Source organism: Ascaphus truei, chromosome 6 (assembly GCF_040206685.1).
Source record: "Ascaphus truei isolate aAscTru1 chromosome 6, aAscTru1.hap1, whole genome shotgun sequence".
In the NCBI taxonomy this organism is placed as follows: domain Eukaryota; kingdom Metazoa; phylum Chordata; class Amphibia; order Anura; family Ascaphidae; genus Ascaphus; species Ascaphus truei.
In genome coordinates, this window is record NC_134488.1 from 135492094 (window position 1) to 135517940 (window position 25847).

Sequence of the window (25847 nt, forward strand, 5' to 3'; positions counted from 1 at the left end):
ATTCTGCCAGTGAGGGGTTAATGAATCCCTTCCCTGATAACAGGGCAGCCGTATAATACTACATATATTCTGCCAGTGAGGGGTTAATTATTCCCTTCCCTGATAACAGGGCAGCCGTATAATACAACATGTATTCTGCCAGTGAGGGGTTAATGAATCCCTTCCCTGATAACAGGGCAGCCGTATAATACAACATGTATTCTGCCAGTGAGGGGTTAATTATTCCCTTCCCTGATAACAGGGCAGCCGTATAATACAACATGTATTCTGCCAGTGAGGGGTTAATGATTCCCTTCACTGATAACAGGGCAGCCGTATAATACAACATGTATTCTGTCAGTGAGGGGTTAATGAATCCCTTCCCTGATAACAGGGCACCTGTATAATACAACATGTATTCTGCCAGTGAGGGGTTAATGATTCCCTTCCCTGATAACAGGGCACCTGTATAATACAACATGTATTCTGCCAGTGAGGGGTTAATGAATCCCTTCCCTGATAACAGGGCACAAGTATAATACAACATGTATTCTGCCAGTGAGGGGTTAATGAATCCCTTCCCTGATAACAGGGCAGCGTATAATACAACATGTATTCTGCCAGTGAGGGGTTAATGAATCCCTTCCCTGATAACAGGGCAGCGTATAATACAACATGTATTCTGCCAGTGAGGGGTTAATGATTCCCTTCCCTGATAACATGGCAGCCGTATAATACAACATGTATTCTGCCAGTGAGGGGTTAATGATTCCCTTCCCTGATAACATGGCAGCATATAACACAACATGTATTCTGCCAGTGAGGGGTTAATGATTCCCTTCCCTGATAACAGGGCAGCATATAACACAACATGTATTCTGCCAGTGAGGGGTTAATGATTCCCTTCCCTGATAACAGGGCAGCCGTATAATACAACATGTATTCTGTCAGTGAGGGGTTAATGAATCCCTTCCCTGATAACAGGGCAGCGTATAATACAACACGTATTCTGCCAGATGAATAAAATTGAGGTGGGAGATAGATCCCGCACACACCGGATCAGTACCTGAAGCTTCCTTCATATTAAAAGGATCATTTACGGGGATCCAGTTACTTAATCCCCCCATTGTTATTTCATTCCTCTGACTTTATTCAGGTAACCAGCGCTGGGAACAGCCGGCGCCTCCATTACTCGCCGTGTGGCTGCTGGGCACATGTGCTGCAGGCGCAGAGGAAATTCTGCCTCCTCGCCACATCAGGGACGGGAGAAAGAGTTGCTTTGAGCAGAAGTATTATTGGCGCATTCAGCAGGATGTTTCCCGCTGGGTAAATGTTACTATGGGGCATACAGTACTCATACAGTACCTATTGGGGTGAATTCCAACATAGCTAGAAAAAAATACTCTGCTTCTTTCTGACAGTTTGAGGAAAAATCAGGTAAAATAATGAATATCCAGCTGGTAAAAATAAGGAGTCTGGTTATCAGTGACATGGAATAGGGGCTGTGAGAGGCCAGGTAACACGGAACCTCTTTCTCGTTACATAAAAGCTTCTGAGTATCTATAATAAATATCTTGGGCTTTTATTTTTCAATCACGTGGGTAAGAAAGTGCGGGAGCCCAGTGCAAAGGCGTGTGTTACAGCGGCAGTCTGCGCTTGTCACCATTGTATGCTGCATTTCTCTCTCGTTCCAGCGCTGTTTTTACTTTTAAAAGCTGACGCTCCGTTCAGGAGAAAGAAGCGTTTGAAATATAAAGTGTGTGGGAGGTTAAAATGAAGCTCTCCCCAGAGCCCAGTCTGAAGGTTACTACGGTAATTCTAGAGATTAACAGCAGTTTGTTTTTTTAACACTAGAAAAAACTGTTTTTTTTTTCCTTTTTAACAGCACTTTTTAGGGAATTATCGGACTGACCGGAGCAGGAAGCGTGATTGACATGGAAGTGACAGACACCCGTCCGAAGCGTGATTGACATGGAAGTGACAGACACCCGTCCGAAGCGTGATTGACATGGAAGTGACAGACACCCGTCCGAAGCGTGATTGACATGGAAGTGACAGACACCCGTCCGAAGCGTGATTGACATGGAAGTGACATACACCCGTCCGAAGCGTGATTGACATGGAAGTGACAGACCCCCGTCCCCTTACGTGTCAGGAGCCCCGGGCCCCAGTCACGTCAGGGGATTGATCCTGGAGCAATGGAAGGGTGCAGGGTTTTAGGACCTTTGATTGCAGTACTGTACCCACATTGGCTGCTTAGTTATAATGTTAGGGGCGCCTGTGTAATCTCCTTGTCAGGCACTGGGACACATTGAAAATTCTAATCAATGTTGGGAGGGGGCGGGGTGCAGTATAGTGCTTCTAACAAGGTGGGGAGTAGCACACCCCACAAAGTAATCATTGAATAAGTTTGCAATGTCAGTGGGATTTGTCAGGATAATATCCCCCTTAATGATATTACTTGGCTGTTGATGGTTAGGAGGCTGGAATATGTTGTTGATAACCTTCCGGAAGTTAGCTGGGTTTGATGTTTTCTGGAGGAGATTGTCAGAGTAATATTGTGCTTCTGCACGCCTTGTTTGCCTTGTGCACACGTTCCGCAGGCATCTGTAGTGATTGTGATCCTTGGTAGTGCCAGTTATTTTGCAGCTTTTCCCCACGGCATCCCTGAGATGGTACAGTAGAGCGCTATAAGGTCAGTTGTAACCCACAGAAGGTGCCCCCCCCCCCGTACTCTTATTCTGCGTAGAGGAGCAGGGGTATCACAGAGTTTTAAGAACTTGGATTGGAAATAGTCGAGTGCAGAATCAGCGTCAGATATCAAGTCGGTTCTGTACCATTGGCAGTTGATCAGATCAGTTAGAAACTGTTGTGGGTTAAAGTCTCTAAATGTTCTAGTGAGGAGAACTTTGGGGTGTGATTGGGGTGTTCTGATTTTCCTGACACAGGACAGTATTGCACGGTCACTCACAATGTCAGGTACAGTAGGATGCCAGAGTATTGGACTCTGCTGGGACTACAGGAGAGAATCCAGTCTAGCAAGAGATGGTTGTGAGATTTCAAGTATGTACTGTATGTCTTTATTTGTATAGCACCATTAATGTACATAGCGCTTCACAGCAGTAATAGTTACAATCATATAAATAATAAGATATAAATAACACAAAGGGAAGAAGTGCTTCAGAATTAAAAGTAACATTTAGGAAAAGGAGTCCCTGCTCCGAAGAGCTTACAATCTAATTGGTTGGTAGGAAGAAAGTACAGAGATAGTAGGAGGGCGTTCTGGTAAGTGTATCTGGCAGGGGCCAAGGTTAATGTAAGAGGTGTTCATTATCAGCCATCGAGCTACTCATATGGTTCCTTAAGCAGGTGTGTTTTAAGGTGGGTTTTAAAGGTGGGTAGAGAGGGTTCTAGTCGGATATTGAGGGGAAGGAAATTCCAGAGGTGTGGGGATGTCAGTGAGAAAGGTTTAAGGCGGGAGAGGGCTTTAGATACAAAGGGGGTAGAGAGAAGACATTCTTGAGCAGAACGCAAGAGTCTGGATGGTGCATAGCGAGAAATTAGGGCTGAGATGTAAGGAGGGGCAGAAGAGTGCAAAGCTTTAAAAGTGAGGAGGAGAATTGAGTGTGAGATACGGGATTTGATAGGAAGCCGGGAGAGGGATTTCAGCAGGGGAGACGCTGAGACAGATCTAGAAACGAGTAGAGTGATACTGGCAGCAGCGTTTAGGATAGATTGTAGGGTAGACAGGTGGGAGGCAGGAAGGAAGGAAGGCTGGACAGCAGGAGGTTACAGTAGTCAAGACAGGAGAGAATGAGGGCCTGAGTCAAAGTTTTAGCAGTCGAGCAGCAGAGGCAAGGGCGTATCTTTGTGATATTGCGGAGGAAAAAGGTTTTAGATACGTTTTGAATGTGAGAAAAGAATATTTGAGAGGAGTGAAGTGTGACCCCTAGGCAGCGTGCTTGGGCTACTGGGTGAATGATCGTATTTCCAATAGCAATGTAGGAGGGAATAGGGTCAGGGTTAGGAAGAAGTATGAGAAGGTTTGTCCGTGTGGGTTGGAAATGAGTTGCATTATAGTATAATGTGGTGAAGTATAGTATAATGTGTTGTAGTATAGTATAATGTGGTGTAGTATAGTATAATGTGGTGTAGTATAGTATAATGTGGTGTAGTATAGTATAATGTGGTGTAGTATAGTATAATGTGGTGTAGTATAGTATAATGTAGTGTAGTATAGTATAATGTGGTATAGTATAGTAAAATGTGGTGTAGTATAGTATAATGGGGTATAGTATGGTATAGTATAATGTGGTGTAGTATAGTATAATGTGGTGTAGTATAGTATAATGTGGTGTAGTATAGTATAATGTGGTGTAGTATAGTATAATGTGGTGTAGTATAGTATAATGTGGTATAGTATAGTATAATGTGGTGTAGTATAGTATAATGTGGTATAGTATAATGTTGTGTAGTGTAGTATAATGTGGTATAGTGTAGTATAATGTGGTATAGTATACTATAATGTGGTGTAGTATAGTATAATGTGGTATAGTATAATGTGGTGTGGTATAGTATAATGTGGTGTAGTGTAGTATAATGTGGTATAGCATAGTATAATGTGGTATAGTATAATGTTGTGTAGTGTAGTATAATGTGGTGTAGTATACTATAATGTCGTGTAGTGTAGTATAGTGTGGTGTAGTATAGTATAGTGTGGTGTAGTATAGTATAGTGTGGTGTAGTGTAGTATAGTGTGGTGTAGTCTAGTATAGTGTGGTATAGTATAGTATAGTGTGGTATAATATAGTATAGTGTGGTGTAGTATTGTATAGTGTGGTGTAGCATAGTATGATGTGGTGTAGTATAGTATAGTGTGGTGTAGTATAGTATAGTGTGGTATAGAATAGTATAGTATAGTATAATGTGGTATGGTATAGTATAATGTTGTGTAGTATAGTATAGTGTGGTGTAGTATACTATAGTGTGGTGTAGTATTGTATAGTGTGGTGTGGTATAGTATAATGTGGTGTAGTATGATATAATGTGGTTTAGTATAGTATAGAGTGGTGTAGTATACTATAGTGTGGTGTAGTATACTATAGTGTGGTGTAGTATAGTATAGTGTGGTGTAGTATAGTATAATGTGGTGTAGTATAGTATAATGTGGTGTAGTATAGTATAATGTGGTGTAGTATAGTATAATGTGGTGTAGTTTAGTATAAGTGGTGTAGTATAGTATCATGTGGTATAGTATAGTATTATGTGGTGTGGTATAGTATGATGCGGTGTAGTATAGTATAATGTGGTGTAGTAATGTATAATGTGGTGTAGTATAGTATAATGTGGTGTAGTTTAGTATAATGTGGTGTAGTATAGTAAAATGTGGCGTAGTATAATATAATGGGGTGTAGTATGGTATAGTATAATGTGGTGTAGTATAGTATAATGTGGTGTAGTATAGTTTAATGTGGTGTAGTATAGTATAATGTGGTGTAGTATAGTCTAATGTGGAATAGTATACTATAATGTGGTGTAGTATTGTATAGTGTGGTGTAGTATTGTATAGTATAATGTGGTGTGGTTTAGTATACTGTGGTATAGTATAGTATAATGTGGTATATTATAATGTTGTGTAGTGTAGTATAATGTGGTATAGTGTAGTACAATGTGGTATAGTATACTATAATGTGGTGTAGTATAGTATAATGTGGTATAGTATAATGTGGTGTGGTATAGAATAATGTGGTGTAGTGTAGTATAATGTGTTGTAGTATACTATAACGTGGTGTAGTGTAGAATAATGTGGTATAGCATAGTATAATGTGGTATAGTATAATGTTGTGTAGTGTAGTATAATGTGGTGTAGTGTAGTATAATGTGGTGTAGTATACTATAATGTGGTGTAGTGTAGTATAGTATAATTTGGTGTAGTATAGTATAATGTGGTATAGTATAGTGTGGTGTAGTATAGTATAGTGTGGTGTAATGTGGTGTAGTGTAGTATAGTGTGGTGTAGTATAGTATAATGTGGTGTAGTGTAGTATAGTATAATGTGGTGTAGTATAGTATAATGTGGTATAGTATAGTGTGGTGTAGTATAGTATAGTGTGGTGTAATGTGGTGTAGTGTAGTATAGTGTGGTGCAGTATAGTATAGTGTGGTATAGTATAGTATAGTGTGGTATAGTATAGTATAGTATAGTATAGTGTGGTGTAGTATTGTATAGTGTGGTGTAGTATAGTATCATGTTGTGTAGTATACTATAGTGTGGTGTAGCATAGTATAATGTGGTTTAGTATAGTGTGGTGTAGTATAGTATAGTGTGGTGTAGTATAATATAGTGTGGTGTAGTATAGTATAGTGTGGTGTAGTATAGTATAGTGTGGTGTAATGTGGTGTAGTGTAGTATAGTGTGGTGCAGTATAGTATAGTGTGGTATAGTATAGTATAGTGTGGTATAGTATAGTATAGTATAGTATAGTGTGGTGTAGTATTGTATAGTGTGGTGTAGTATAGTATCATGTTGTGTAGTATACTATAGTGTGGTGTAGCATAGTATAATGTGGTTTAGTATAGTGTGGTGTAGTATAGTATAGTGTGGTGTAGTATAATATAGTGTGGTGTAGTATAGTATAGTGTGGTATAGAATAGTATAGTATTATGTGGTATGGTACATTGTTTTCTTTTTATGGTATCATTTTATATAGCTATTTATAGCATTTGCCACGCACTAATTAATTATCAATTTATGATGTGGCATTAGCATGGAACATTGGTTCCTTGTAATATGAAATGGTATCTGTTCTCTTTTCTCCTTTTCTTACGTTTTCTATTATATGTGATGGTTTTATAGTATGTGGTTATGTTCGTGTGAAGCATCATGTTCCTGGCTTTCATTAATTATTTATTAATTGTAGCGTGTAGCCCGTGAATGCCGCAACATGTGACACACTATAGGAAAGAGGTTACATCACTTTGGCAAATCGCTGGTATGTAAAGGGTGTTTGGCTTGGCGTCTGAAATGGGCCGTCCTAACGGATTCCCTGCCGCCTACAAATACGCGCGGATGACGCTGTACGTCTACTCCTGACGAAGCACGTGGTGCGAAACGCGTAGAAGTCACGACAGGTCATCCTGCGCGTGTTTGCTGAGAGGCTGAGACGGAGCCTGCCTGAGGCACAAGTGGTGTTTTTCAACTTCTGCGGTGCCGCGATCCGGATCCTATGCGGTCATCCGTGGACCCCCACTTCTGCACCAGTGTGAGTGTTCGTTTCCCCCTGTCAGCGGTATGATAGTCCTCTCAGGCGGTTTTAACTTGAATCACCTTGGATTGTCGCTATTTTCTTTGTTTTTTCCCTTTTTTTTACATTGAATATATATTTTTTAGTGTACTGTGTGTGTTTTACTGATTAGGGTTTCGATTTTTCAGAGTCCATATGTATGGTCACTGTATCTGGGCAGTTTAACCCTTTAGCTGAGGAGGGGTTGGATCCTCTCAGTTTTATATGTGTATTTTTATTAATAAATAACATTTATCTAATCCCTGGTGCGCATCTGTGCATTTTTTCTTTTCTGTCTTTCAGGGTGTTCTCCACCCTTTTTAGGGGGGATCACCTTCTGAAGTGGGTGCATTTGGGGAGACGCTCCATGCAGGTGCAGCAAAGGGATTTTCCATCTTTATTTCTGCAGCACGAGCGCTGAATATCCTTCTTTCTGCTTATAATGTGGTGTAGTATGTATAGTGTGGTGTGGTATAGTATAGTGTGGTGTAGTATAGTATAGAGTGGTGTGGTATAGTATAGTGTGGTGTAGTATAGTATAGTGTGGTGTGGTATAGTATAGTGTGGTGTGGTATAGTATAGTGTGGTTTAGTATAGTATAGTGTGGTGAAGGATAGTATAGTGTGGTGTGTTATAGTATAGTGTGGTGTAATGCTTCTGTACAGTAGTATAGTATAGTGTGGTGTAGGGTAGTATAGTATGGTGAAGGATAGTATAGTGTAGTGTGTTATATTATAGTGTGGTGTGTTATAGTATAGTGTGGTGTAGTATAGTATAGTGTTGTGTAGGATAGTATAGTGTGGTGTGGTATAATGTATGTATGTACTGTATATCTTTATTTATATAGCACCATTAATGCACACAGCGTTTCCCAGCAGTAATACATGGGACAATCACATAAATAACACACAAATAATACATATAAATTATACATATAAATAACACAATGGGAAGAAGCGCTTCAGACATTAAAGTAACATTTCGGAAGAGGAGTCCCTGCCCCAAAGAGCTTACAATCTAATTGGTAGGTAGGAAGAGCGTACAGAAACAGTAGGAAGGTGTTGTGTGGTATAGTACAGCTGTACTGGCCCATGAGACTTGCTGTAGAGTTGCTGTAGGCTGTGATATCCTTTAAGGAACCAATATGCGATTTCTTCACAGATTAAATTATAATGATCTGTCTTTCCCTCCCTCACAGGGCTTAGACCAGGGGCGGGCAGCTCCAGTCCTCAAGGGCCACCAGCAGGTAAGGTTTTCAGGATATCCCTGCTTCAGCAGAGGTGGCTCAATCAGTGGCTCAGTCGAAGACTGCCCCACTTATGCTGAAGCAGGGATATCCTTAATACCTGCCCTGCGGTTGGCCCTTGAGGACTGGACCTGCCCACAACTGAAAAGATGACACCAGCTGAATTGGATGGAGTTTGGGTTGGAAAGTTCCGGGTATAAGACGCCTCTTGTGACCAGATGGTACGTCCTGTACAAAATGCTGAATGGAGAATTCTGATTAGTTTAGTTAATTCTCCCAACTAGTGATTTACTGTTGAACCATCGATATCAAACTGATGCCAATAAAAGCTCATATTATTCTATTTCTGTGGCAGTCCCCCGCTGTCCCCTAGCTGTCCTTTCAGTAGTATTGGTGAGTAACGTCCAGTTACTTCTCTACATTAAATATTTGGATGTGATCATTGTTCATTTCTGTGAGAATAATGGGATGATCTATTTATTGTTGCTGTATATAAGCAATTAACTAAAACATCGATCCTCCCGTAATCTCCTCCCCTGTTTCGTCTTCCTACTTTGCCTCTGGCTATAACAAACCCTTTCTGTATATTGCACCTGCCTCCTTTTCTCCTCTCCAAGAGTGATAAACACCTGGTTTCTACCTGTCCTTACTGCATCATACAGTATATCATGAGAACAAACAGCTGTCGGATCGGCACTATCCTCACCCGGTCACCATGAAGGTCGCGTTCGAGGTCATTGGATTCCTCTCTGCTCTCGTAGTGTCAGGTAAGGGAAAGGCGACTTGTGACCTCTTTGCTATTGGAGAGGCCTTTATCCAATGGGCACCTGAATTTACCGGGGGTAATCTGTAGGTCTTTGTTAGACAAATGAGGGAGATGGGTTCATGGAGAACAATAGGAGATCTGGAAGTGCCTGTAAATAATATGAGGGGGGTGGGGGTCCTTATATGCACTACACATTACACACATTGTGATTAAAGAGACAAGTTGTCAGTGTCACACTGTGTAATCAGTTATTGTGCTTGGTGCTGTCTCCATTCACCCACAGCTAATCTGCGAAGAATGCCATGCTTTTGCTTTGCATTAAGCAAGGGGTGGGCAACTCCACTGGTCAAGGGCCACCAACTGGTCAGGCCATCCCTGCTTCAGCACAGGTGTCTCGGTCATTGACTCAGTCAACTGCAGTCCTAAAGGACCACCCACCGGTCATGTTTTCTGGGTCTCTGCTTCAGCTGAGCCACTGATTGAATGGATTTGAAAATCTTCAGAACACACACTGCCCCCGTGGTGGGTTTTGGATCTAGTTCTGTGGCCGGGAGACTTTATTAATAGACTTTACCCACCCTCTACCACCAATAAACCATGCACTGCTATTTAACCCCTTCATTACCTTAGCGGTTATCCGGTAAGGTTATGTAGTTGTGTGTAAATGTATTTTGATTACATAGGATGGAGGCCGGGGGTCTCCGGAGCCGGTATTAATGAGGGTCAGAGACTCCCGGCTTCAATCTGAAGAAAAATAATATTTTTACTGCGTCAGAGTCACATCGCGGATCCCATCTCGTCACCCTTGAGGTGGCGAGATGATAACCTGCGATTACAGCCGCGACGTGAATCTCGCAGCTACTAGAATAGCTCAATATTTCCAGAAATGCGAGTTTGAGCATCTTTTCAGCTCCCGCGCGGTTTGTCTGTGCGGGGAGCTACAGACCGGGAAGAAGCTTCTCGAGCGAGTTTGGCATGTTACGGAAGCTTTCTGAATAGCTGCACATGCAAACTCGTTGGAGAAGCCTCACAATGCTTGATGAGTCACTTATGGAAGATACTAGAGATGGCCCCTCTGTATGTTGTTCTTTTTTCCCTTTAATTTGCCAGCACATATTCCCCATATCCTAAGGGACGGACGTTTAAGATTCTGTATCGGGTGCAAGAAACTGTCCTTACAAACCGTAAGCCTCAACTCTGCTCCAAAAACAGCACCTGTGCGTTAAGACACGTTTCTCCGCGTTGATACTCACACCTCTCGGAGTTTCTCTTCATTGATACTCACACCCCTCGGAGTTTCTCCGCGTTGATACTCACACCCCGTGGAGTTTTCCCTGTGATACGTCTGCTGCAATTATTTAGCAGCGGTCTGGCCCTAGATTTGGAGTCTTTGGTAAATAACTAGATGCAGCACTGTTTCCCCCCCTCCCCTCTGGGAGATCATGCCTAGGCTACAGGTCCGTGTGGTGCTGGTAACCTGTGAGGGTCAAGGAGAGATGAGATTCTGCGATGTTGTGGGGAGCAGGACAGGCTTTAGGTGATCCTCAGGTACTTTTCTTTGGTGACAGAACCTCCAGACACAGTAGGCTCCAGCATAGCTGCAGGCAGTCCCCGCCATGACAGTTCTTTTCTCCTATACTTCTGTCCAATAGTCAGAAGTGTGACATAGTCAGACATAGTCAGAAGTAAATAAAAAGGATGTTTACTTGATGCAGCCACTCTAGGTGGTATCGCAGTGTTTGCATATCATGGAGAATGGGTTCCAGACCACGGGATGGTGCTGGCCAGCAGATAATGTTGAGGCCTTGTGCTATGCACATCTCTTGGGTTCCCACAGCCACAGGAGGGGCTAGACCTCCTCTCTCTTCCCCGGCTGGGAAGGAACCAACACTGACTCTATGATTTTCAATGCATCCTCCCTAATGAAGAAAGGGGAGGACACAGGGTCTGCACCATGATTTGCTGTAACCCAGACCTAGTGTTACCTCCTCTCCTGCCACTCAGGGAGGCTGTTTGAGGGGGGATAAACCCCACAGGATAGCCTGTCACTGTCTGTATCTATGAGAACTCACGTGACAGGAGGGCAGGCAGATAGTCTGGACCACCCATGGCTATAGAGAGATGGGTGAATCCACCCAAATACGTTTCCCGGATTACCGCTGATGTTGCCCCCAAAATCCATTTTGCGCGGTGTAAATTTCGCAAAATAATTTGGGCGGTTTCATTCCACGCGGATTCATGAATGTCCGCCATTGGTTACAACCCGGGGACGGATTTGTAGAATCCAATCAACGAATTCGGCAATCTGCTGGTGATTGGTTTCTACAAATCTGGCCGGGGGTTGTGGAATTCGGAGAGTATTGGTAATAATGATAAAAAATCTGCAAAAAACATGGGAATCGCCCTTTTTATGACATTGATCCGGTGAAATCCACTGATCAAAGCAAGCGGCCGATCCGCTGCTGTTCCAAATTCTCCCCCCAAACAATTTGCCCACCTCTATAAATAACCTGCACAGTAATAGCCCTCCATGAATCTGTAAGGGGGCTAAGTTAGCCCCCTAAGTCTGTGTGATGTTCTGGGGATCTGTCTGCAAACAGGTGAATAACGGAGCCTGCGTGATGCTATGAAACTGTATGCAGTAGTGAAGGAGTTAAGTGAGCGCCTCCCCACTCACTTTCCTGGCACTGAGTAATTGAATAATTGATCTGTCCTGTTTTTGTCCCTCTCAGCGCATTCTCTGTCGTGCATCACGTGCGTACAAAAAGCAAGTAACTGCGATGGCCCAGCACAGACCTGCCCGTCCCAGGAGGATGTGTGCATGTCCATGATGGTGTGGACAGAGCAAGGTATGTTTCATAAAACACCTTACTATTGTATCAACACACTGAGAACACTGGGAGTCAATACAATGTATATAGAATGATGAAGAACCTTGGCATATGTACCACGGCGCCATTATCACTGCACTAATACAGATGCAGCGGCCATGATTGTAAGAAATCACGGCGCTGTTTTCGTGTGCGCTGCTGTACTCCACGCGGAATGAATACGCCCAATCGCCCCAGGAACCCGTGCTTATCGCGATTGCTTTGTTTGAATTTCATGGATTGTTAGCATTTATATGCAATTAAATGAATGAATTGTAATGTGTACAGTACTGTGCGACTGTGCTACCGTGTCACTTTCAGGTGTTTAAGAACACTAAAATGCCATTTTCTGCACTTGCTTCTTAACGCGGTACGGTTGGAAGTAATCCTGCGCCGTGACATGGGTATTCCGAGGTATACACTGCGTGATTTGTTCAAATAATGGCCGCTGCATCTGTATATATATATATATGTCTTAATTTATATAGCGCCATTCATGTGCGTAGCGCGTCACAGCAGTAAAACATGTGACATAATAATATAAATAACAAATACAGTACATAAAGGGAAGAAGCGCTTCGGGCATAAAACTAATTTTTAGGAAAAGGAGTCCCTGCTCCAAAGAATTTATCATATATATATATATATATTTTTTATTTTTTTATTTTATTTATATAGTGCCAACTATATATATATATATGTATTTTTTCAATACACTTGTTTGCTCAATTCTGGAGTGCTGCCTGCTGATTTCGTTTCCAAACGGTATCGTATTGCTTATATATATATATATATATTTTTTATTTAATTTTTTTTTATTTTATTTATTTTTATAGTGCCAACAGTATACATGACGCGAGGGCAGCAGGCTACATGTACAGCGTCCCTCTTTAAAGCGGCCCTTCTGTAAGTCGCACACAGTGTGGGGTATAACTGGGAATGTAACAGCAGGAGATCGCAACACCTGTTGTCCCTGGATTGGGAATTAGATCTGCGCTGGAAGGAGCAGAGTTTCTATCACAGATTTAAAGACACGCAGCTCTATTTCCTCTCAGCGGGGTGCGCCAACTGGGGAGTGCCACATTTTTTAAGGGGGGCACCATTTAGCGGTCACGGACACATACATAGCATCGTATGTTTAATCTGTGCGTAATCGGCCTTTGTTTCGACATCGCTTGAGGGCAGAGGAGGTCCGCTTGAAGGCAGGGGGGGGTCTGCTTGAGGGCAGGGGGGGGGTCCGCTTAAGGGCAGGTGGGTTCTAATTGAACAGAGGGAAAGCGGAGTGCGATGTAGAAAGTTTGCGCACCTCTGCGCTGGAACACCTCCACTCATATTGCATTTCTCACTACTTCCACTTTGTCCTCAGCCTAACTTAATTTTCACCGACCATTCCTCGCTCACCTCTCAGCACTAAACTAGCACAACAACCTACCTCATTATGTCTCTAACTCTATTCATATATCTCCATCTCTCCTTCCTTCTCCACTACTCCGCTCACATGATACTCACAGGTACAGTGCCTCCATCTCCTACAGATCCCCAGAGTTGTGGGGAGGAACCTCTAGAGGTGAACTTCTCTCAACTTCTCCCTGACAGATTCCAGTCTCAGGCAAGAAGTATAGTTGGTCACTGGGATACTTTAATCCTCTGCAATATGGCAGCGTATAATTAGCAGCACATAAGGTATTCACCTTCAGGATGTTCCTGGACATTCACTCCCAGCCAAAGGCACTGAGAGCAGTCCCAGCTCATCCCTTATCCCCTGGTGGAATGAGAGGAACAGTCTTCCACCGCTCCCTGGAGGGAGGGCACACATTGTACTCGGGTAGACTAACCTCTCTCAAGGGGGAGAGGCAGCTGATCTAAATCAGGAAGTACAGCTCATTAAGTCATTTCAAGTAAGAACCACCCCCCTGTCCCTGATTGGACAGCAGGCCTGATTGCACTACCTTCTCTGACTCACAGAGCTGCAAGGGTGTGGGGAAAACCCATGATTACTCCTGGCAAACCTGCCCTTACCAGGGATGATATCTGCAAGGAGGACAGAACAATAGCCCACAACCTATCAGGGCTACACATATATCAGGGTTCTGGAGTGTCAGCTCCTAAGCCCAGTGATTGTACATGCTTGTAAAATTATGCATTATGCAGAATGTAAGTGTTTTTTTCCTTTCCAGGAGTGCCAGCAAGCAGATTGCTGGGCTATGAGTTTCAAATGGGGTTCTACTGAGAAAGTCTTGTCAGAATGTGTCTAGCTAGTCAGTGTCCAGAGTGGCTGGTTACCCCAAAAATTTACCCAGGTATCAGGTCAGATTCATAGATACACATATGCACATTGCTCCGGCAAAATCTCCCTCCTCGCGACTCACCCCTAGGATTCTCTGCTTCAGCACAGATCAGAAAGGTAAATGAGGCATAGGGATGTGAGGTGTCCCTGAACTTTTCAAGGGGTCCCTAGGTTAATGGAGATGCCCAGTTAATTCCCAGGTCACCCAGAACCTGTTTAGGGGTTCTAGTGGTACTCCAACCATACATAAGGTTGTGAGAAGTTTTTAAAGGCTAAGTCTAGTTTATAGTATGTGGGGAATATGACCAGTAAGGATAAAAGTTCAGCTTTTTATTCTATTCCCCATACCAGAGAGACTTTGACAAATATCCTAAGTGTATATTTTTATTAAACAGTGTGTTTTAAAACATACTAGCTGAGAGACCCGGCGTTGCCCGTGAATTAAATTTCCCGCTAGGAAAAGGGGGGGGGGGGGAGGGGGGAAAGGGGGGGGAAGGGACAGTGGACAGGAGGAGGGGAGGGGGGAGGGACAGTAGACAGGAGGAGGGGAGGGGGGAGGGACAGTGGACAGGAGGAGGGGAGGGGGGGAGGGACAGTGGACAGGAGGAGGGGATGGGGGAGGGACAGTGGACAGGAGGGGGGGAGGGACAGTGGACAGGAGGAGGGGGGGACAGTGGACGGGAGGGTGGGGGGACAGTGGATGGGAGGGGGGGGGGACAGTGGACAGGAGGGGGGGGGACAGTGGACGGGAGGGGGGGGGGCAGTGGACGGGAGGGGGGGACAGTGGATGGGAGGGGGGGGGCAGTGGATGGGAGGGGGGGACACAGTGGACGGGAGGGGGGGACAGTGGACAGGAGGGGGGGGGGCAGTGGACGGGAGGGGGGGGGACAGTGGACAGGAGGGGGGGGGGACAGTGGACGGGACCTCCCCCATGTGTAGCTCCGGAGTGTCTGACACACACACACAGAAACTCACACACAGTGTCACACACACACACACAGTGTCACACACAGTATAACACACACACACACACACACACACACACACATTGTCACACACACACACACACACACACACACACACACACACACACACACACACACACACACACACACACTGTAACACACACACACAGTGTAACACACGCACACACACACATTGTCCCACACACACACACACACACATACTGTCACACACACACACACACACACACACACACACACGTCACCTCTCCTTCCGGCCGTCGCCATGTTAGTTACTCCCTCGCGAGGGAGGAAGGGGGTCCTTCAGGGCGCCGTCATCTTAGGCGCCCCGCGTGGCATCTGCAGGCTGCCTGCCCACTGCATGTCGGAGCACCGGGGGGGAGGTGAGTGGAGCACCAGGGGGGAGGTGAGCGGAGCACCGGGGGGGGAGGTGAGTGGAGCACCGGGGGGAGTTGAGCGGAGCACCGGGGGGGAGGTGAGCGGAGCACCGGGGGGGAGCTGAGTGGAGCACCATGGGGGAGGTGAGCAGAGCACCGGGGGGGGAGCTGAGCGGGGAGCTGAGAGGAGCACCAGGGGGGAACTGAGCAGAGCACCGGGGGAGAGGTGAGCGGAGCACCGGGGGGGAGCTGAGCGGAGCACCGGGGGGGAGGTGAGCGGAGCACCGGGGGGGAGCTGAGCGGAGCACCGGGGGGGAGGTGAGCGGAGCACCGGGGGGGGAGCTGAGTGGAGCACAGGGGGGGAGCTGAGTGGAGCACAGGGGGGGAGGTGAGCGGAGCACCGGGGGGGTGCTGAGAGGAGCACCAGGGAGGAGCTGAGCGGAGAGCTGAGCGGAGCACCGGGGGGGAGCTGAGGGGGGGAGGTGAGTGTGATGGGGGGTGGGAGAGGACAGAGAGAGAGGTGTGTGTGTCTGTGTGTAACAGTGTGTGTGTGTGTGGTGTGTGTGTGTGTGTGTGTGTGTGTGTGTGTGTGTGTGTGTGTGTGTGTGTGTGTGTGTGTGTGTGTGTGTGTGTGTGTGTGTGTGTGTGTGTGTGTGTGACACTGTGTGTGTGTGTTGTCACTCCGCCTCAGGCCAATCAGAGGTGCGGGGCGGGCGGGCCAAGGGACCAATGACATTTCCCCTAGGGACACAGGAAGATGCAGACAGGCATACAGTGCTTTCACAAATATATAATAAGATATGCTTCTGCACAGTATAATGTACTGGTTCTTTCCGGACAAATGTTCTGAGTGAGTTCTACCAGCTTGGTGCCAGTGTGTCTACCCAGACATCGGACATGAAAGCCACAAAGGATGTCAGAGGTATAAAGAACATTTGGGCAGGAGGTTTAATCTTGAATACCTACATCCTTGGAGAAATAGAAGTCCCCGGCACTACAATTTGCCCCAGCAAACTGTGAGGAGCCTAAATCAGCGGGTGGCTTCTGCATACCAAGTGGCAGAGAAGGCAATCTTGTGCATGCCCTTGGCTGATTCAGAAGATCCACTTGCCTGGCTTCAGAAGAATGGCATCGCTCTGATTGGCTGGTAGAAATGTTCCCACGCTGGGATTGGCTGGAGTATTTCATGAATGAACACAGAAATATTATAAGAATCCCTCAACCAATCCGGACATCAGATTCTAAGTGCCAGAACAGCAGCGGCACATTTGAAACGACCAAAAGATGCCCTGAAAGAAATAACAAAGTCACCGGTGTCAGAAATCCCAAGTTCAGCTTTTTGCGACCAAGTTCTAAATAACTGAACGGAGTGCTCGCGGCTGGGATTGCAAGCTGAATTTAGTTCCAGGACGTTTGGAGCTAACTCCCGGTGAAGTGATTGTAAGGAATGCATACCTTTGTTTACTGCTTACCTTGGCTTACAGACCTGTGCAGTCCTGGAACACTTCCCCTGATATCTACTGCAGCTGTTCAAGCTATTACTGCAGCCCCAGCCTCAGTTCAGTCATTAGAGAAATGCTCTCGCACGCCCCTTCTGCTATTGGTTCACTGACCTTTAAATACAGCTTTCCCACAATGCTTCTCTGTCGAGCATAATCCTTCTTGGATGTTACATGTGTTTTGCCACAATCCCTAGGCTTGTTATCTCTCGTTAAGTTTCCATGTTCCTGTTCCATGTTTCATGTTCCTAGTTCATGTTCCTGGTTCCTGGGGCCTGCTTCTCTCTCCATTGCAGGGGCCGTGTCCTGGTTCCTGTGCTGAAGCGGAGGACTCTCCAGTGTTTACTTCAGCTCCCTGTTTCCTGAGGCCTGCTGTCCTTCCATGGCAGAAGCCTGTCTACTGGTTCCTGGGGCCTGCTGCTCCCTCTCCATTGCAGAGGCCGTGTCATGGTTCCTGTGCTGAAGCAGAGGATCTCCAGTGTTTACTTCAGCTCCCTGTTTCCTGAGGCCTGCTTCCCTTCCCTTAGCAGAGGCCGGTCAACTAGTCCTGAGGTCTGTAGCTCTCTCTCTCCTTGCACAGGCTCCTCCTGGACTCTTGCGGTTTACCAGTGCTGCCTGGTGGTGTGCCCACTCCGGTTTGCCTACCCCTTCCGGAGACCGGTACCATGGGCCATGGTCGCCGCCCGCTCACGCCCTGCCGCTTCTACGCTGAAGCGGAACCGACTTGACTACCTGTTGCCGAAATTCTGCCTTGATAACGTTCTCCCTGATGTCTCCAATCCTGACCCTGGCTCGTCCACTGACTACGCTGCTCTCTCCAGTCCCGACCCTGCTATGAACAACTACGAACTATGCACTCCGGACCAGTCTGCGCGGTCTATGCTCGGTGATTCCATAACCCAGTCTCAGCCACGCGGTCCGGCCCCGGTTTGTGGCGAGCACAATCGTGACAGTGATTTAAAGTCATCCGTAGGAAAGACAGCGGTGGCGTCAGGAGCGTCATGCCGATTTCAGTTCCAGGACATTTCGGGCTAAGTCCCGGTCAACTAAAGACTTTTGTTTTGTGTTGTATTAAACTAGGAAACTCTAGTTTTTTGCCCCAGGCCCCAAGTAAGTGTGTCTTTCTTATGTAGTTTGTGTTCCACTGTGTGTTTGCCTTTTCATGTGAATAAATTTACAATTTATTTCACTTATCTTGTTTTGCTCAATGAATGATCCCGGTAGCAAGGTGTAAATGCCTGGTCTCCCGTGACATGCAGGACTTCTTTCTCTCTCACTCTCTGCTCCTCTTTGCTATAACTGAGACCTGACTCACTCGTTCTGACTCTCCCCTGGAAGCTGCCCTCTCTTATGTTGGCCTTTCTTTCTCCCACACGCTGCTCCCTGATAGCAGGGGTGGAGGTGTGGGGCTTCTCTCTGCCGTTACCGAACCCTTGCTATTCCTCCCTCCCTTTCTTTCCCTTCCTTTGAGGCTCACATTATTCTGCTTCTTTCTTCTCTCCCTCTCCATGTGGTGGTTATCTGTCGCCCATCAACCTCTACTCACCCCCTTCTGTTTTTCTCTCTCACTTTGAATCGTAGCTCTCCTTCTTTCTCTCCTCAGACTCCCATGTTCTTCACCTTGGGGACTTCAACTGCCATATAGATGACCCCTCTCTCCCTTGGGCATCCTGCTTTCTTTCTTTCACCCCTTATTTTGACATTCACCAATGGACTACAGCCAGCAACCACAAGGACGGCCACTACCTGGTTGTCACAAAAAAAACTTCTCTATAATTTCTCCATTTCCCCCTTCCTCTCTCTGACCATCACTTCATCTCTCACTTCTTCCCTTCTCCACCTCCATCTACCCCTCATGTCTGCAGAGACATGCGCTCTATTAACCTGTCAATTAACCTGTGTGCCCCTCTATTAACCTGTGTGCCCCTCCTATAAACTCCACCAGAGAGGGGCACAGTGAGCACCAATCAGAGAGCTCCACCTACTGTATACATAAAAGGGAAATAAATTACAAACTATGGGGATACACGCAACAAAGAAATTATAATATCAGGCAAAGATAAAACCTGCCCCAAAGAGCTGACAATCTAAGTGATTGGTTATTCTGCACGTCTACAGATTTGGGGTTTCCAGACGGCGTTGGTTTTGTTCGCGTTGTTCCCCAGACTTTGATAGCATATCAGTGAGACGGACTCCAGAGAATCAGTGACAATGCGGGTCTGTAACTTAAACAGTGCATGGAATATGATGCACAATTAACCATGTGTTAACCCAGGGGTGGTCAACACCAGTCCTCAAGCCCCCCCAACAGGTCAGGTTTTCCAGAATATCCCAGCTTCAGCACAGATGGCGGAACCAGAAGGCTCAGCCTCTGATGAGCCACCTGTGCTGAAGCAGGTACTGATTGAGCCACTTGTGCTGAAGCAGGTACTAATTTAGCCACCTGTGCTGAATCAGGGATATCCTGAAAACCTGCCCTGTTGGGGAGGCTAGAGAACTGGCACTTCTGTATTAACACAATCTCTCCATATTGAATTGGGGCCAAAGGGAAAGAGATGAGTGATTATTTATTATACGCTGATGGTGCCACTAGGGTCACTATTGCACGAACATCTCACTGACCAGTCTCATAAAATAGTGGCCCGATCGGCACTAGCCCGGTTAAATGGATAACCCTCAGAGAATTTTAGGGAGGTAATTACCCAAGTGTCCCTGCTGCAAAACTGGGGCAATGTCCGGGAAAAAGAATTGCACCAGATTCAACGGAAAAACTCCTATTGCCTTCAATGGGATTCATGTTCTTTAATGTGTGTGTGAGTGTGTGAGTGCGAGTGCGAGTGCGTGTGCGTGTGCGTGTGTGTGTGTGTATGTGTGTGTGAATTATAACAGTTTGACTTTGTCTTTCTTTCTGCAGATAGATATCATGTTGAAATAATTTTTACACGGCAGTGTGGGAGCCCGAGATACTGTGCGCAGAGCGGCACCCTGACATCCCCCTCCTACAAGATACAATTCGTGACTAGCTGCTGTAATACTAACTCCTGCATCCCAGCTAATCCACTCAGTAAGTACTCCCTCCATTTAATCTCTGTGTATTTCACCAACTGAGAAGCTAATCCTCCAGCTAACCGGTGTAAATCTGCCTGTGGGCACAAGCAGTCTGTTATAGCAGCAACACAAACAGCAGCAGAGCCTCTCCTGGTCATGCATTCTGCTGAACACTGTACATCAAGGAATACAAGGGGAAGGGCGTTAGCAAAGTGCAGTGTGCGAAACGCGTCACGGTGGCTTTGTATTTGCCATGTACCAGTAAAACCAAGTTTTATATTCGCCTGCAATCCTTTTTTTGCTGTGCACCGCCATTCTCCTTGCATCTCTGATTCCTACCGATGCGGCTGGAGAACGCCAACAGTTTCTATCCCAGCAGGGATTATGTGAGTACCTCTGTAAGTCTACAAGTTCAAAACATCATGTCAAGGTATCTATGGACTACTGTGTATGCTTTCTTACAGATGAAGTAGGAGTAGATTTGCAGGTAGTTGTGGTATTGGGGCTGTCACGGGAGACCAGGTTTATTGTGCGCCTTTAACAGGATCATTCATTTAGCAAAACACTATAATGAAATAAATTGTAGTTTATTCACAGAAATAGGCATACACACAGAGGAACACAAAATACACATGAAAAGCACACTTACTGGGGGTCGAATATTAGACTGTCCTATGTGCAGGGAACTCTAAATCAGAGTTTTCCCCTGACCGGGACTTTTAGCCTGAAATCCTCTGGTTCCCAAATCGGCGTTAAGTTCCACACGCCACCGCTCCCTTCTCTTCTGAGAACTTGGACTCCTTTTGACCGGGGGTTAGCACCAAACTCCTGGTACTAAAATCGGCTTGCAATCCCAGCCTCGACCGTAACGTTCGATTATTAGAACTTGGCCGCCAAAAGTGAGACTTACAATATTTTCGGTGCAGACTTTTCTGAAGCCGGTGCTCTGCTATTCGTGCAAGAGCACTTTTGGAAAGCCCGCCCGCACTTCTACCACCGGAAATCTCCAACCTGATAGGCTCATATGTTTTATATTATTTGGAGATTCATTCACAATATATAACAGCCAATCAGAGCGTGGGAAAATTCTCAGTAGCCAATAAGAATGAAGCCGGTATGGAAAGCTGGGTCTGTGGGAAATCAAGGGAAATGCCCAAGATTGCCACCGCTGTCCCTGGCTATCTCATGCCACCCACTGGGTCATGCTCCTCCAGGTCTGGCAGAACAAATGGCCGCCCGGACGACTGCCATTGATCCCAGGACATGGGAACTTGAGTCTTTCCTTGTTACCCAAATGTTTTTCACACCTCTGGCATGCTCTGGTAACTTTCAACTCCGATGTCCAGTAGACTTACTGGCACCAACTTAGTAGTCCTTGCAGCCTGACTGGGCACCGGTTCTGAAAGTCCCAACTCGTTACAGTAAACAACAGAACATTTCATTGTATTAATAAAAATAGACTTTAATATATCCCTAAGCCCTGGGTATGGGGAATAGAATAAAAATGTGTACTTTATTTTCTATCAGCCTGTATTCCCCACACACTATCTATAGGACTTAGACTGGACTCTGAGAGTCTCTTCACAAATGTATCTACAGTTAGAGCACCCAAGAAAACAATACAGGTTCTGGGCTACCTGGGCAATAACTGGGGTATCCCCCTTATAGTTACAAGGGTACTTTACATCCTTTTGCCCCATTTACCTTTCTGGGCTATGCTGCAGCAGGGAACCCTAGCGGTGAGTCATGCTTGCATTTTCAAGGGGTGATATTTTCGGGACAATGTGCCTACATGTATCTGAGAATCAGGCATGATTCCCCGGTACATTTTTAGGGGAACCGACAACTCGGGACTCCAACTACCTAGGCACATTCTGACAACAATTTCTCCGCAAAACCCCCATTGAAACTCATGCACCAGCAATCCCTGCTTGCTGGCACCCCTGGAAAGGTAAAAACACAACAAATCTTTATTACCGCAAATGAGAGGTTATGCATATAATGTTACTGGGCTCAAGAGCTATCACTCCCAAACTCTTATACTGAAATCAGAGGTAACCAATAAAGGGATGACCTTTATTAAGACCCTATTTACCCCTCACAGTCACAGGGGCACATTATATAGACGATCACCTCCTGACTGTGGAGGTTGGGCCTAATGTCCCATACCAGCATCATTTCACCTGTATCCCAGAGTACGTCACAAAGTTATACTTGTTAAAGACGAAAGATTCAAGAAAAACTACTAGCGCAAAGAACATGTTCCAATAATAATTGAAGATTTATAATTTCAATAGGATAAAGAGAGCACAAATAAGTGCCATATAGAAGATACACTTAGGAATGCTGAGCAATAAAGTAAACATTAGAATGATACAAGATTTCCAGAGGATCCTTATACGCTGTAAGTGTGGCCGTTAGAAAGGCAACAATGTAGTAGTCCACAATAGAGGCAATGCTCATAGGGAAGGCACCCACTCTCAGCTCGTCAGTGCAGGCAGCTAGTGTCTCAGCAGTAGGTGATCTAGCCCAGCCTGTCCACTCCACGTCTGGTTCCACTTGATACCGGACAGGGAAAGCACCCACTCCCGGTTGTCCGCTCCCGGTGTGATGTTTTCAGCGGTCACGTGGTTTCACAGTGGAAAGTTCAAAAACTCACTCTGGGGCTGCAAGCGTAGAATATTGCACTGCTCCACCTCGTATTCTAAGTGGCTTAATGCAAAATAGCACCAAAAAGGAGCATCAGTGGCAGTTCATTACTAAATAGCAAAATATGAATAAAGAATAAAAAAAATGGATAAAAGAGCACACAATCTATTTCCTATCCAACGCGTTTCGTATCACAAAAGATACTATATCAGGGTTGATTGATTATGGAACAGTGTGCTATTTAAACCCAAAAGCAACTAGAAATGGGCATAAAATTGAAAAATCAATTAGAACACATCCCATCCCATTGGTAGACCCATAGAGCAATTTAAACATCAGCTGTGATTAATTTAGAGTGGGCATGCAAGATCATACCCTTCAAAACAAAATAGTTTTAAAGTTGCCCACAGATTTATACAATTAGCTCAATATTCTAGCTGCACATCACTAAAATTATCATAGCAAGTTTTAGCATATCCTTGGGAGTCTCAAATGCCAAGAATCAACATTAGAGTCATATAGAAATATTTGGATATATTAAGGCCAATACAGTTAGTCCTATTTGAACTTTAGAAAATGGTTAAAGACCAAATTATTTCTGTTACAAAGGAGCCAGTTTTAAACTCACGTACTGTACAGAAATGGTTATAGAAGTGAAATTATATCAAGACCTTCATTTAACCCCATAGGGATCATGGTGTTCAGTTGAAATATCCAGTAACTCTCTTGTCTAGAGAGTACCTTCACCCTGTCCCCACCCTTCCATCAGTAGGTATACACTGAATGCCTTTATATATTAAGGTGTGCTGGATCCTGAGAGTGATGGGTCTTAAAATGTCTAAAGACACTACGTTGTAAAAACCCAGGCCCTCCAAAACGCAAAACCAGGAGAGGAAAAAAGAAGTTTGCGAACCACCACCAAAAAAAGCTAAAAAACACCCAACCAGTGACTGAAGACCCTGTAGATAATGATGCATTACAAATCTTCAACCTATCCAGTCATTCCTTTAGTGAGGTTCAATTGAATTTATTAAAGAAGGGTCTATCCTTTTCACCCACGTCAGACTTCAATCTATTTGAGTGGGTTAAGGATCTAAACCTATTTGGGAGATGCTTGCTGCTACATAAATTCTACGCTAAGCACGCAGCCTCGAATTCAAACTTACTCACTGATGGGTTGAACGCTCAAGAAAGACAAGATGTTGTGGATCTCTGTCAACTATATGACCAGAATATCCTACCTGACAATGACATTACTGGTCCATTTACACACTTGAAACCCAGGAGTCACTTTACCCCTCCAATTACCACCTGTCCAGCTGTTGAATTGTTTGTCACCTGCGTAACTAGGGACCTGGAAGCAGAGCCAAAACATTATAAGTCTGTTAATAATCTCCCACCCGATGAAAAAATCGGTCTGAAACAACTCATGTCTGATAAAACCTACACAATTAAACCATCTGATAAAGGTGGCAACATCGTAATTCAAGACACTGAAGCCTATGTTGGTGAAAACATGCGGCTCCTTAGTGATAGGGATTGTTATGAGACCCTTGACCATAGCCCAACGTCAGAATATAAATCAGAACTGTTAGACATTCTACAGCATGCACTTGATACTGATATGATCAGCCGAAGTGAGTTTGATTTTATGTACCAGAAGTCACCCACGGTAGCGACATTCTATACTCTACCTAAGGTACATAAAAGATTACGGTCCCCTCCTGGTCGCCCTATAGTGTCGGGCAACAACTGTCTGTCCGAGGGAAGCAGCATTTACTTGGACAAAGTTCTAAGGGATTTCGTCATCAGTCTCCCGTCGTATGTCCAGGATACGAAAGAAACACTACAGAGACTTGAGGGGGTCCACGTCACATCTGAGACCATCCTTGTGAGTTTAGATGTAGAATCTTTATATACCTCCATTGTTCACAAGAATGGTCTTAACGCTGTTCAATACTTTTTGTCAACACGGGACCGTAGATTTAATAGACACAACTCCTTCGTTCTTGATCTACTGAATTATGTTCTAACACATAACTACTTTATTTTTGACGGGCTTTATTACCACCAGACCCAGGGCACTGCTATGGGCACTGCTTGTGCCCCTACGTATGCCAACTTGTACCTGGGCTGGTGGGAGCGTATCCACGTTTTCAATGAGGACCTCTCTGTGTATACTGACCACATTTCTATGTGGATCAGGTACATAGATGACATTCTGCTCCTATGGGAAGGTCCCACTCAACTACTCCATGAGTTTGTGGACAAATTAAATACCAACACTCTGAACTTGAGGCTCACGACTGTGTAAAGCACCACTTCAATAACATTCTTAGATCTGAATATATATATTGATGGTGAATGTAACATTCAGACCAAGGTCTATAGAAAAAGCACAGCGACCAATAGTTTGTTACTAGCTCAGAGCCAGCACCCTAGAAGCCTCATCAGTGGCATCCCCATAGGTCAGTACCTCCGACTGCGGAGGAATTGTTCCACGACTGAAGAATTTATATTACAATCTAAGGAACTTCGGTCTAGATTCCTCAATCGTGGCTACCATATTAAAACACTGAATAAGGCTTACCATCGGGCATTACATTGTGACAGGGTCTCCCTTCTGTCTAGAAATAAGACAAAATCTAAGGACAGAACAATCAGAGTCATTGGCACCTTTAACAAACGTTGATGGGCTATCAAAAAGATATTTGCCAAACATTGGCATCTTCTACAGGCTGACGTTGACTTGGCACAGGTTATAGGCCCCAGACCTATGATTACCAGCAGGCGGTCCAAAAACCTACGGGACTCATTAGTGAACAGCCACTTTCAACGTCCCAGAACAGCAACTTGGTTG

The 25847-nt window shown here is 45.1% G+C and overlaps 1 protein-coding gene across 1 annotated transcript in view; it reads left to right on the plus strand.

Annotated features, from left to right (window-relative positions):
- Positions 1-8598: 8598 nt before the first annotated feature.
- Positions 8599-25847, plus strand: part of LOC142496614 (uncharacterized) — a 69215-nt gene continuing 51966 nt past the window's right edge. Inside the window, exons 1-3 of the mRNA XM_075603276.1 lie at positions 8599-9275; positions 12007-12123; positions 20205-20354. Of these exons, the coding sequence (XP_075459391.1) occupies positions 9224-9275; positions 12007-12123; positions 20205-20354 (319 nt within the window). The 5' untranslated portion in view covers positions 8599-9223. The remainder of the gene's footprint in view (positions 9276-12006; positions 12124-20204; positions 20355-25847) is intronic.